Source organism: Mobula birostris, chromosome 26 (genome assembly GCF_030028105.1).
Source record: "Mobula birostris isolate sMobBir1 chromosome 26, sMobBir1.hap1, whole genome shotgun sequence".
Lineage (NCBI taxonomy): Eukaryota > Metazoa > Chordata > Chondrichthyes > Myliobatiformes > Myliobatidae > Mobula > Mobula birostris.
In genome coordinates, this window is record NC_092395.1 from 8,207,591 (window position 1) to 8,220,584 (window position 12,994).

Sequence of the window (12,994 nt, forward strand, 5' to 3'; positions counted from 1 at the left end):
TTTGGGTACTTGATCACCAATTTGGTTTGGAACAACTCTGCATCAAAGGGCCTGTTCTGGAAGGGTTCGGACTGGGTGCAGGTAGATACAGAAGATCAGCACAACATTATGAACCAAAGGGCCTAATCCTGTGGTGTATTAAAGTTATTAAATATTAGTAACTTGAAATCATGTTTTCCATGTCCCAATTTACAAATTTTTGTTTTTATAAAAAAAAAGCAATTGCCAAAATGGCCCATAACGTCGCTTATACCTTTATAACCAGGCCGACCAATTTTCACAAATTTCTTCACCTCCACTTTAACCTTCTCAGGGGCAGGCTGTGCTGGTGATTCCTTTGCTTCTTTTGCTGCTCGCCGGGCCCTGTATTCAAACCATTGAATAGATCACTCTGCAGGGAATTGTGATACCTTTACAAATTTCATCCTCTTAATGGCCAAAAAGCAATTCCCAAGGCAATGTACACCCACCCAGCAGTTGCATATGCATGTAGTATATTATCTCATTTCTGCATTGAGCCTGTGACATTTATCCTAGCCACCTATGTGCCTAAGACTTTTGCACATTACTATACCTCCTCTCTGAGGGTGGTACCTGTAGTGAGAAGAGGGCATGCCCCTAGCTAGTGGGAGTCCTCATTGTTTTTGAGGCATCACCTTTTGAACATAGCCAGCGGGTGGTGTAGTGGCATCAGCCATGGACTTCAAGGCGAATGGTCCCAGGTTCATTTCCTGCCAGCTCCTTGCAAACTTTCCATCTGTGCTGGGTTGAGTGTTGAGATAGCAATTCAGCTTCGTAAAAAAGCAAGACAAATGCTAAGGAAATGGCAAAAATGCCGCCCCAAGGCATGGAAAGGAACAACAACCACCTTTTTGACTTGGATTAAGGGGAGATTTCATAATTATGAAAGGTACAGACAGGGTAAATGCAAGCAGGCTTTTTCCACTGGAGCTGGATTAAACTAAGTCGTGGGTTAATGTTTAAGGGCAAACTGAGGGGGAATTTCTTCAGTCAAGAGGGTGGTAAGAGTGTGAAACAAGCTGTCTGTGCAAATGGATGTGGAGTATGAAGGGACTAGGTCAATGGGATTAAGCAGATTAATGGTTCAGTAAGGACTACAGGGGCCAGAGGGCCTGTTTTTGTGCTGTAGTGTTCTAACATTCAATGATTTTTCTGTTGTATACAGCTTGTATATGCTGGATTAATCAATATTCCATTGACAGCTGATCTGGGAAATCTAGTTAAAGTAGCATTATTACAGTCATTTATTTCAGTATTTGTTAATTGTTGACCAGAACTGTGCAATATTGCAATATAACAGCTAAATTTTTATAAGGAGGGGCTCAGAAGGTTGGCACATACATTATTGTACAAAAATCTTAGGTATATATATATATATATGAGTTGATGATCAACCTGATTTTGATATGGGTTTCTATTCTCGACTGAGAGTGGGAGGGTGCAGGGAGAGGGGAATTATGGTTGGGGAAAGTGCCAAGCAGACGTGATACCGTTAAAGTCTCTATTGTATCTCCAGTGCATGGAGTGGCCACGTAATGCAAAAACGGAAATGTGCAGTAACAGAATACAAGGCATTAGTATCCAAGGATACGGATTCCTCATGCAAAGCTTTGATGTTAGTGTCATTATCAAAGGAATTGCTGTTTCAAGGGGTAGAGAATAAAAGATGGGACAATACGGCACTTCAAACTAGTTAAATAAACTACTAACTATCTATAATAGTAACTAAAGAGAATGACACATATGCTGTATTTTCTTATAGATAAAATTAATTTCTATGAACCTAAAACTTTATTCTTGCTATTGTTTTCTATTTACGACAGCTGCAACATTGGTACTCTAAGAATTGAAGATAAAAACCAGAGGAAAATGCATTTTTCATACATAACTTCAACTCCCATGATCTAATGCCGACACTTTCATTATGTGCTTTATTTATGATGGTGGATATCTCTTATATCTGAAAATGACAGGAACCTGTGCAGGGGAGTTTTTAAAGGTGGAAAAGGCATTGCACTGGGGCAGTTCCACTCTCAGAAGTCTAGTCCAGTGGTACAAATAACCAACACAACTGCCGTCTTCCTTGGTTGCAGTGGATGACTATGACCACTTCTGTGCCTCATCATACCTTTCACTTTCCACAAAGCATTGCAGAACTGCCCTCCTGGATCTCATTCGCCCAGTCTGCCAGAGCTGACTTCACATGCTGAGACAGGCATGTCTCTATCTCACCAGAGTATGAGGCTGCAAGCTGCCCTTACCGTCACCGATCTAATGCTGGCACCTTTATTATATGCTTTAGTTATGATACATAACTCAGTTATATCTGTCAAAATATTTCTCTGGAAACTATTTGAAAAGAAAACCAGTCTTTCTTCACCCACCCTCTGCAAAATTTACACTCAAGACCCTGTATTCAGCTTGAAGGCATTACACAAGTGCAGTAGAAATAGCATTTCATAACTGGATGGAGGAGCACTCATAATTACATTTATTTCAGAAAGAAAAAGCATGTTTTCTTTTAAAACATTAAATGTACAAGCTCAGATTGATTTCACATCCAGTATATTTACACACTTACAGATTAGTCTGGTGCTTTTTCCCTTGTGTGTGTGCCAAGTAACTCCCCTAAAGAAAAAAAATTAAATCAATTATACCAGGGAATCCAATTATGCAAACATGTTTGTTGCAAAAATGTTTTAATTACTTTTCTGCCTCTACACTTAAGACCATAAGACAAAGGAGCAGAAGTCGGCCATTCGGCCCATCGAGTCTGCTCTGCCATTTTATCATGAGCTGATCCACTTTCTCCCATTTAGTCCCACTCCCCCACCTTCTCACCATAACCTTTGATGCCCTGGCTACACAGATACCTATCAATCTCTGCCTTAAATACACCCAATGACTTGTCCTCCACTGCTGCCCGTGGCAACAAATTCCATAGATTCACCACCCTCTGACTAAAAAAATTTCTTTGCATTTCTGTTCTGAATGGGCGCCCTTCAATCCTTAAGTCATGCCCTCTCGTACTAGACTGCCCCATCATGGGAAACAACTTGGCCACATCCACTCTGTCCATGCCTTTCAACATTCGAAATGTTTCTATGAGGTCTCCCCTCATTCTTCTAAACTCCAAAGAAAACAGTCCAAGAGTGGACAAACGTTCCTCATATGTTAACCCTCTCATTCCCGGAATCATTCTAGTGAATCTTCTCTGTACCCTCTCCAACGTCAGCACATCCTTTCTTAAATAAGGAGACCAAAACTGCCCACAGTACTCCAAGTGAGGTCTCACCAGCGCCTTATAGAGCCTCAACATCACATCCCTGCTCCTATACTCTATTCCTCTAGAAATGAATGCCAACATTTCTATAACTCCATTTTATTTCCACACTTCCATTTGGACCTCTGTCCCTCCTCTCCCCTCCCTCATTCCCAAATTCACAGAACCAGGAAACAAATCCCCATGCTTTCACTTTTCAACGGATGAGATTCTGCAATTTGTTACATGGCCAATTGATAAAACCAGCAGATATACCTTCACCCCGCTTCATAAGTAAATTCTGCAGCACCAGTGGAGAGGAATAAAGAGTCAGTGTTTCAAGCTGAGACCATTTATCAGGACTGGAAAGGATGGGGAAAGAAGCCAGAATAAGGAATTGGAGGGAGGAGGAGGGATACAAGCTGGAAGGTGAAGCCAGGTGGTGGGGGGTGGAGAAGAGGGATGAAGTGAGAAGCTCAGAAGTGATAGGTTGAAAAGATAAAGGGCTGAAAAAAGAGGAATCTGAAAGGAGAGAAAAGTGGACCATGGGAGAAAAGGAAGGAGGAGGGACACCAATAAAAGATAGGCAGGTGAGAAGAAACAAGAAGGGAGCTTGATGAGGAATGGAAAAAGAGGGAAGGGGGAGAGGGGAAACATTTCTGGAAGTTAGAGAAATCAATATTCATGCTGTCAGGTTGGAAGCTACCCAGTCAGAATATGAGGTATTACTACTCCAACCTGCGCATGGCCTCATCATTACAGTAGAGCAGGCTACATGCCAACACGTCAGAATGGGAATGGGGAGTGGAATTTAAAACAGTTGGCCCCCGTGAAATCTGTTGTGAATGGAGCAGAGGTGCTCAATATAGCAGCCCCCTAATTTATTTCGGGTCTCACTGATATAACAGTGGCTGAACCAGGAACACTAGATTGTTCCCCAGTTCTTTTTATCTTTTCAAGTCAGCCTTTCCTCTAGGAATTCCCTTTCTCATGGTATCTTAGTGTGCAATTGTGGGATACAAGACCTTTTACCAACTCTCAAGGCCCCAAACAATCCTTAAACATGAAGCAGTAATTTACTTGTACTAATTTTGGTTTAGTACACTGTTTTGCTGCTCATGATCCAGTTTTTTCTATACTGGAAAAACTGAAGAGAGACAAGATGTACGTTTTATTGAATAGCTGCAATCAGTCCACAAGGGTGACCATGAGCTTTGGCTCGTTTGCCATTTTAATTTTCAACTCACTCCCAACCTGCCTTCAGCTTCCTACGGTGTTCCAACAAAATTTAATGTAAACAGCATCCTGTCTCTCAACAAGACAAGAGTACAGCCTTTCAGGCCCAAGGCTGAGCTCAACAGTTAAGAGATAAACCAGCATTTCTGGCATTTTTATTTCCAATTTCTAGCATTCGCTCCACATTCCTTTGGCAATTTCAGATAATTCTGCATTTACATCTCCTCCAGACATCTGTTCCTGTTCACCATGCTCTTTCATCTGCACTATTGTCCTTTGCTTGTTTAATCTTTCTTCCTTTCATCCTGTTCTATTCTCTCTTCTCCTCCCTGCCTCTGCCGCTTAGAACTTCCACAATTTCTAAGAAAGGTCGACAGTCTGAAACAAACAATTTTTCTCTCCACAGATGCTATTTGGCCTAAGTATTTCCAGTATTGTCAATTTTTACTCTATACTTGCAATGACTTCATCTCAACTAAAATCAAATATATCAGCTCTCCAAAAAAAGTTTCAAAATTCTCGAAAGGGATATATGTGATGATAAAATATTTATGTCAATACTTCACAAATTATAAACACTAACCCCCGAAGTAACCATTTCATTAACTCTGTTCATATTGTTAACTTTCAATTAAAACAACTAACAGGGTTTATTTATAGTCATAGTCATACTTTATTGATCCCGGGGGAAATTGGTTTTTGTTACAGTTGCACCATAAATAATAAATAGTAATATGTAAATTATGCCAGTAAATTATGAAATAAGTCCAGGACCAGCCTATCGGCACAGGGTGTCCAACCCTCCAAGGGAGGAGTTGTAAAGTTTGATGGCCACAGGCAGGAATGACTTCCTATGACGCTCTGTGCTGCATCTCGGAGGAATGAGTCTCCGGCTGAATGTACTCCTGTGCCCACCCAGTCCATTATGTAGTGGATGGGAGACATTGACCAAGATGGCATGCAACTTAGACAGCATCCTCTTTTCAGACACCACCGTCAGAGAGTCCAGTTCCATCCCCACAACATCACGGGCCTTACGAATGAGTTTGTTGATTCTGTTGGTGTCTGCTACCTTATCCAGTTAACTGTTATTTCTAAAATCTAGAACAACATGAATTTAGTGTTGTGTTGAACTTGTCATGATTTGAGGCAAATCGGGGTCCTGCCAGTAGAGGTGTCACTTCACACCTGCAGTAGCTGGGTTCAATGATGCCAGCTGATGCTGTCTGACATTTGAATGTACCCCCACCCCTCATAACATGCTGCTTTCATCTTTCTGCTCCAAAATCCCAAGGTAATAGCATCTTGTAAATGCAAATCACTACTAGTACAAAGAGAAGTAGTAGCATCCAGGAAGAGTTGACTCTAAGGAAAATAAAATGGGGGTCGATATGGAGAGGATCTTTCCCATTGAGGGAGAGTCGAGGACCAGAGGGCACAGTCTCAGAATAAAAGGATGTCCCTTTAAAACAGAAATGAAGAGCAATTTCTATAGCTAGAGGGTGGTGAATCTATTGAATTCATTGACACTGACGGCTCTGAAGGTGAAGCCATTTGGCATATTTAAAGCAGAGGTTGACAGTTCAAAGTTCAAAGCATATTTATTATCAAAATGCATATATGTCACCATATACACCCCTGAGATTTGTTTTGTGGGCATATTCAGTAATCTAAGAAATGTAATAGAAACAATGAAAGACCCCACCCCACAGGGTAGGCAAACGACCAACGTGTAAAAGACAAAACTGTGCAAATACGAAAGAGAAAAAACGTAGCAATAAATATGGAGAACAAGAGATGAAGTCCATAGGTTGTGGGAACCGTTCAGTGATAAGGTGAGTAAAGTTGAATGAAGTTTTCCTCACTGGTTCAAGAGCCTGATGGTTGAGGGGTAATAACTGTTCCTGAACCTCATGGTGTGAGTCCTGAGTACTTACTTTCTGATGGCATCAGCGAGCAGAAAGCACGGCCTGGGTGGTGGAATATCTGATGATTTATGTTGCTTTCCCGCAACAGTGCTCCGTGTAGATGGGGGAGGGCTTTGCTCATGATAAACTGGGCTGTATCTACATTTTCTAGGATTTTCCATACAAGGGCATTGGTGTTTCCATACCAGTCTGTGATGCTAACAGTCACTATACTATCCAACAGATATTTATAGGTCTATGATTAGTCAGGTTGTAAGAGGTTAGGAGAGAAGGCAGGAGTATGGGGCTGAGAGGGATAATAAATCAGTCATGATGGAATAGTGGAACAGACTCAATAGACTAAATGGATTGGTGTAACTTGATGCTTGATAGTCCAAACTCAGCATACCAAAGGACCTGTTACTCGATAAAATGTCACCCACAAGAGACTGAAAACAATACTACAATACTTGACTCCTAAAATATTCAATTTCATGCACTAGCCTAAAAGTTATTGGCACAGACTTTATTCCAATAATAATGCATCTTAGGATAAAAGGAAACAGGAGGGGATTGGTAGGAGAATGTTGGAACTCATTGCAATGCTTTTCATATTCAGAGTGACATGGCAGTGTAGCAGTTAGCCATAAGGCAAAGGAGCAGAATTAGGCTATTCACCCTAACAGCTCTGATCCCACATTCAGTCATGGCCAATTTATTATCCCCCTCAATCCCACTCATATAGCACTATTAATGTGCAAGCACCCTGGGTTCAATTCTGAAACTGTCCGTAAGGAGTTTGTACATTCTGTCTGAGTGCTCCAGTTTCCTCTCACATTCCAAAGACCCATGGGTTAGTAGGTTAATTGATCATGTGGGTGTAATTCAGCAGTGCAGGCTTGTTGAGCCACAAGGGCCTGTTCCCTCTCTAAACAATAATAAAGAATTTTTAAATAATAAATATTTTTAACATTCTGCATAGTCAGGCATAAAAACGTAAAGATCAGTACCGACTCAATAACTACCTAGAGACGAGATTAAATTCCAGCCCTGACAGTTTCAGCTTACAACAGAACCATCAAAAATATTTTAAACTTACCTCATTGTTGTGAAGAGTTAAACAAAGTTTACATTCGTAAGAACCCAAGTGATTTTTCATAAAATAAGGATCCTACAAAATTAAAATAAGAACATAATTTATAATGAACTACATGAAAGAATAAAATGAAATCAAATATACAGATCACAACAATCAAAGTTTAACCTTATTTATGTCAATAGTTTCCAATGCTAACTGTCTCAGCCGTTCTCTTCGATCTCGATTACTTTCGGAAGAGGAAGCAACTCCTCCGCTCCCTGTTTTTCCTCCTGCTCGATGTTGAAAATCCATGGTTATTCGATGAACTTTATCTTAATCGAAAACCTGAAAGATTTTAAAAACAAAAGATGCAGATATATAAGCATGTTTTGTTGTCTGCAAGGAAACATTTATTGGAAGTTATTTTAGAGCTCATCATGAATCTCAAATGCTGGTATGGTGACCACAGCAGTGAAATCATGGAGGATATTTGGTAACCTTGATCATCTCAGAGGCCCATGTGTCTGATTCTTAAATGATCTCTGAAATGCACCAGAAAGATGCTCAATCGTATTGTCATTATGTTCAGAGAAACAATAAAATTGGCTGGATTACCAGCCATCAAATTCAGACGTGGCAAAGTCACTCAGAACCAACTGACCCAATAATGAGCCTTACAAACTACTGAGGACAAGTGTCTGAACTAGGAGTTCTGTCCCACAGGCAGCCTGACCTCATCAGACGTGATTTTGAGAAGTGGGCAATGTGGTACAATGCACCAAAATCCCCAGGTAAAGTGCATTTATTATCAAAGTATATAAGCTTCAGATTCATTTCCTAACAGGCAGCCACAAAACAAAGAAACCCAAAAAAACCAACAAAAAAAAACAGAGCAGCGAGCTGAACTGGCTCGTCCCTTTTTCTGTAAAGTTCTGTATAATCAGCAATAAAAAGTAGATAGGAGAGACTCACCAGCGTTAGCTTGCAAACTTTAATTAGGTGACACATTTTAATCACATGGTTCACATATTAATAAGCTTGTAGCAGGTGCAATCAAACTACTTAAAGTTTGAAGATTAGCTTTATTTGTCACATGTACATCAAAGCATTGAAACATACAGTGAAATGCACTGTGTCAACAACCAACACAGTCTGAGGATGTGCTGGAGGCAGCCTCTTAAGTGTTGCTATACTTCCGGTGCCAACATAGCATGCCCACAACTTACTACCTGTATGTCTTTGAAATATATTTGGGAGGAAACCCACATAGTCACGGGGAGAAAGAACAAACTCCTTATAGGCAGTTACGGGAATTGAACCCCGATCACTGGCAACGTAAAGCATTGTGCTAACCACTATGCTACTGTGCTGCCCACTTAAGTTAAACCCCAAAAGGGGGTCATTAGAAATTGATATTTAATGTCTATTTCCCTATTACCTAGCCTTCCTTAGGAGTCTGCAGAGATTGAGCATGACATCTAAAACTTCATCATCTAAACTTCTATTGATGTGTTCTGCAGAGTATATAGACTGGCTGCATCATCATCACAGCCTGGTACGGAAATACCAATGACCTTGATCTGAAAATCCTACAAGAGGTAGTGGATTTAGCCCTCCCAATCACTGAACATATCTACATGAAACACTGTCGTAGGAAAGCAGCATCCATCATCAGAGATTCCCCACCACCCAGGCCCTGCTCTTTTCTCGCTACTATCATCAGATAGAAGGTACAAGAGCCTCAGGACTCGCACCACTAGGTTCAAGAACAGTTACTACCCCACAAAAGAGAATAACTACACTCACTTGCCCATCCATTGAGATGTTCCCACAACTAATGATCTCACTTTAAGGACTCTTTATCTTATTATCTAATTTTCTCATTATTCATTGCTATTTGTTTAAATTTGCATTTGCTCAGTTTGTTGTCTTCTGCACTCTGGTTGATCTTTCATTGATCATGTTATAATTACTACTCTATAGATTTGCTGAATTTTCCCCGCAGGAAATTGAATATTGGGGCTGTATATGGTGCCATATATGTACTTTGATAATAAATTTACTTTGAACTGTATGTGGACAAGCCTACAATAACTAGGGCAAAGGAAGGACATGTACCAGTCCTCCACAGGCCTCTCTCCCGTCCACAATTACACAAGCCCTCTCTCCTTTATTGTTCTTTGTGCCCCATATAACTGTCCCACTCGAGGACTGCAACTCCCACCACTTTGAAAATTACTGGTGTACAGGAAGAAAGAAATAGCTGCTGAGTTAATCAATATTAAGAACATAAGACCCAGGAGCAGAATTAGGCCCTCTGGCCCAACAAGTCTGCTCCACCATTCAATCATGGCTGATGCTTTTTTTTTCTCCTCCTCAACCCCAGTTCCCATAACCTTTGATACCATGTCCAATCAAGAACCTATCAATCTTTGCCTTAAATACACCCAACCACCTGGCCTCCACAGCTGCATGTGGTAACAAATTCCACAAATTCACCACCCTTTGGCAAAGAAATTTCTCTGCATCTCTGTTTTGAAAGGATGCTCCTCTATCCTGAGGCTGCGCCCTCTTGTCCGAGACTCTCCCACCGTGGGAAACATCCTTTCCACATCTACTCTGTCTAGGTCTTTCAACATTCAAAAGGTTTCAATGAGATCCCTCCTCATCCTTCTGCATTCCAGTGAGTACAAACCCAGAGCCACCTAGTCCATGCCGAGAACCATTTACATCGCCTACTCCCAACAACTTGCTCCGGGACCATAACCCTCCGTATCCTTACTACTCACTTACCTATCTAAACTTCTCTTAAGTGTTGAAATGAAGCTTTCATGCAGCACGTGCTGGAAGCTCGTTCCACACTCTCACAACCCTCTGAGTCAAGAAGTTTCTTCCCCTCATGTTCCCCTTAAACTCCTCACCTTTCAACTTTAACCCATGACTTTTGGTTGTAGTCCCACCCACCTCCGTGGAAAAAGCCTGTTGCATTTACCCTATCTATAATGGCAAGGCAAGTTTGGGGATGAGCTGGGATGGTGTTGCGGGAGTTCAATGTCCATACAACTGGCCCAGGAGTGACGTTGGGTCACTCCGGATGCCAAAAGTAGTAGTTGGGACCCGGGCAGAGAAATTCCAATGCTCATTTAACTGGCCCGAGTGTGAGGTTGAATCGCTCTGTGTACTGAGAGAAGCCAAGGCAAAGGAGATCCGGGGCCTGTACCAGTGGCCCCGGTCCGAGGTTGGATCACTCTGGGCACTGAGCTGATTAGAAGAGCTTGAGAGTGGTTTCGGACTGGGCAGCGAAATCTTGGCCCGAAGTGAGTTGCTGAGCGGTGTGGTCAAGGTCCAAAGCTATTCAAAGCAGAGGTGTTCGGATTCTAGGGCGAGGCACGATACGTTGCTTAGACAATTTAAATGCCGGCCCAGATTGGAGACAAGAGCCAATTTCACTCGCTTGCCACAACCTTCACTCCTCCCCCCAGGGTGCGTAGCCTTTTGCCATTCTGCTGTTAGATCAATTTAAACACCAACCCAGATAGACTGGAAAGACAGGGTGTCGGTCGGGACGAGAGCTGATTTTGCTCATTCCCGCGATGGTCATCTTCACGGCGCTGAGTCTATGAAGACTGCCTTGGCTGCTGTGCTCCGTACCCGCTAACACGATGACCGATAAGCGAGGCTTTGGGCCTACTCCAGGGCTCAGATCCAAGAACTCAATTTTGGTTCAGAATGCTGTTGTTTTTTTGCTTTAATTGTTTGCGTGATTCTTACCTTTTTTTTCTTTCTCTTGCACATTAAGTGTCCGTCTTATTTTTACTTTCATTCATTTTTTTAAAAAAACTGGATTCTTTTAGCTTTCTTGCTTTGTGACTACCTGTGAGCAAGCAAATCTCAAAGTTGTATCATTTATACATTCTTTGATAATAAATTAATCTTGAAGGTAGGTGACCAAAACTGCACACAATACTCCAAATTAGGCCTCACCAACATCTTATACAACTTCACATAGCATCACATTACAACTCTATCTACTTCTGACACCACTTTCAACAAATTACGTACCTGGATTCCCAGATTCTACTACACTCCTCCGTGACCTCCCGTTTTTCTATGTAAAACCAACAAGTACAAAACCTTGCACTTGTCTGCATTAATTTCCGTCTGCGTTAAATTCCACCTGCCACTTTTCAGCGTATTTTTCCAGCTGATTGATGCAGCTCCCTCTGCAAGCCATGATCGCCTTCCTCACTGTCCACTATACTCCCAGTCTTGGTGTCATCTGCAAATTTGCTGATCCAGTTAACCACATTTTCATCTAGATCATTAATATGGATGACAAACATCAAAGGAGCCAGCATTGATTCCTGCGGTACACCATTAGTTACAGGTCTCCAGTCAGACAGGCAGCCTTCTATCACAGCTCTCTGGCTTCTAACACAAAGCCAATGTCTAATCCAATTTACTACCTCATCCTGAATGCCGAGCGACTGAACCTTCTTGACCAGCCTCCCTTGCAGGACCATGTCAAATGCCTTACTAAAGTCCATGTAGACAATCTCCACCGCCTGCCTTCATCCACTTTCCTGGGAACTTCCTCGAAAGTCTATAAGATTGGTTAGACATGACGTACCATGCATGAAGCCATGCTGACTGTCCTTAATCAGTCCATGTCTATCCAAATACTTATATATCTGGTCAAGTTGAATACCTTGCAATGACTTTTCCCACAACTGATGTCAGACTCGCTGGTTTATAATTTCCTGGTTTCTGTTTGGAGCCTTTTATAAACAGCAGAACAACACTGGCTATCCTCCAGTCCTCTGGTACCTCTCCTGTCGCTAAAGATATTTTAAATATCTCTGCTAGATCCCTGGTAATTTCTGCACTTGCCTCCCGTAGGGTCCAAGGGAACACCTTGTCAGGCCCTGGGGATTTACTTACACTGATTTGCCTCAGGATAGCAAACACCTGCTCCCCTGCAATATGTACAGGGTCCATGAAGATGATGCTGCTTTGCCTCACTTCTGTAGACTCTATCCCTCTCCCAAGTAAATACAGATGCAAAGAATGCATTTAAAATTTCCCTCATCTGTTTTGGCTCCACTCTGGTCTGCCAGAGGACCAATGTTGTCCCTTGCAATCTTTTTGTTCTTAACATACCTGTAGAATCCCTTGGGATTCTCCTTCAGCTTGTCTGCTAGAGCAACTTCATGCATTCTTTTAGCCTTCCTGATTTCTTTCTTAAGTGTTCCCTTGCATTTCTTGTACTCTCTAAGCACCTGATTTGTTCGTACTTGCCTATACCTGCTAAGCACCTCCTTTTTTCTCTTAACCAGGGCTTCAATATCTCATGGTACATGCCAACCAAGATGCCCCCTCCAAGCTTGTCCCATTTGCCAGCATTTGAACCTTCTAAACCTTTCCAATCCATGCACCTGTCCAACTATTTTATTATTGTGCCTGCTTCAAACACTTCCTCCAGTCGATTCC

At 41.8% G+C, this 12,994-nt stretch overlaps 1 protein-coding gene across 1 annotated transcript in view; it reads right to left on the bottom strand.

Moving 5' to 3' along the window:
- sf3a2 (splicing factor 3a, subunit 2) overlaps positions 1 to 12,994 on the bottom strand; it is a 31,518-nt gene that overhangs the window by 17,131 nt on the left and 1,393 nt on the right. The window contains exons 2-5 of the mRNA XM_072243809.1: positions 7,691 to 7,849; positions 7,526 to 7,597; positions 2,603 to 2,649; positions 254 to 363 (exon numbers count right to left, since the gene is read on the bottom strand). Coding sequence (XP_072099910.1) covers positions 254 to 363; positions 2,603 to 2,649; positions 7,526 to 7,597; positions 7,691 to 7,816 — 355 coding nt within the window. The 5' untranslated portion in view covers positions 7,817 to 7,849. The remainder of the gene's footprint in view (positions 1 to 253; positions 364 to 2,602; positions 2,650 to 7,525; positions 7,598 to 7,690; positions 7,850 to 12,994) is intronic.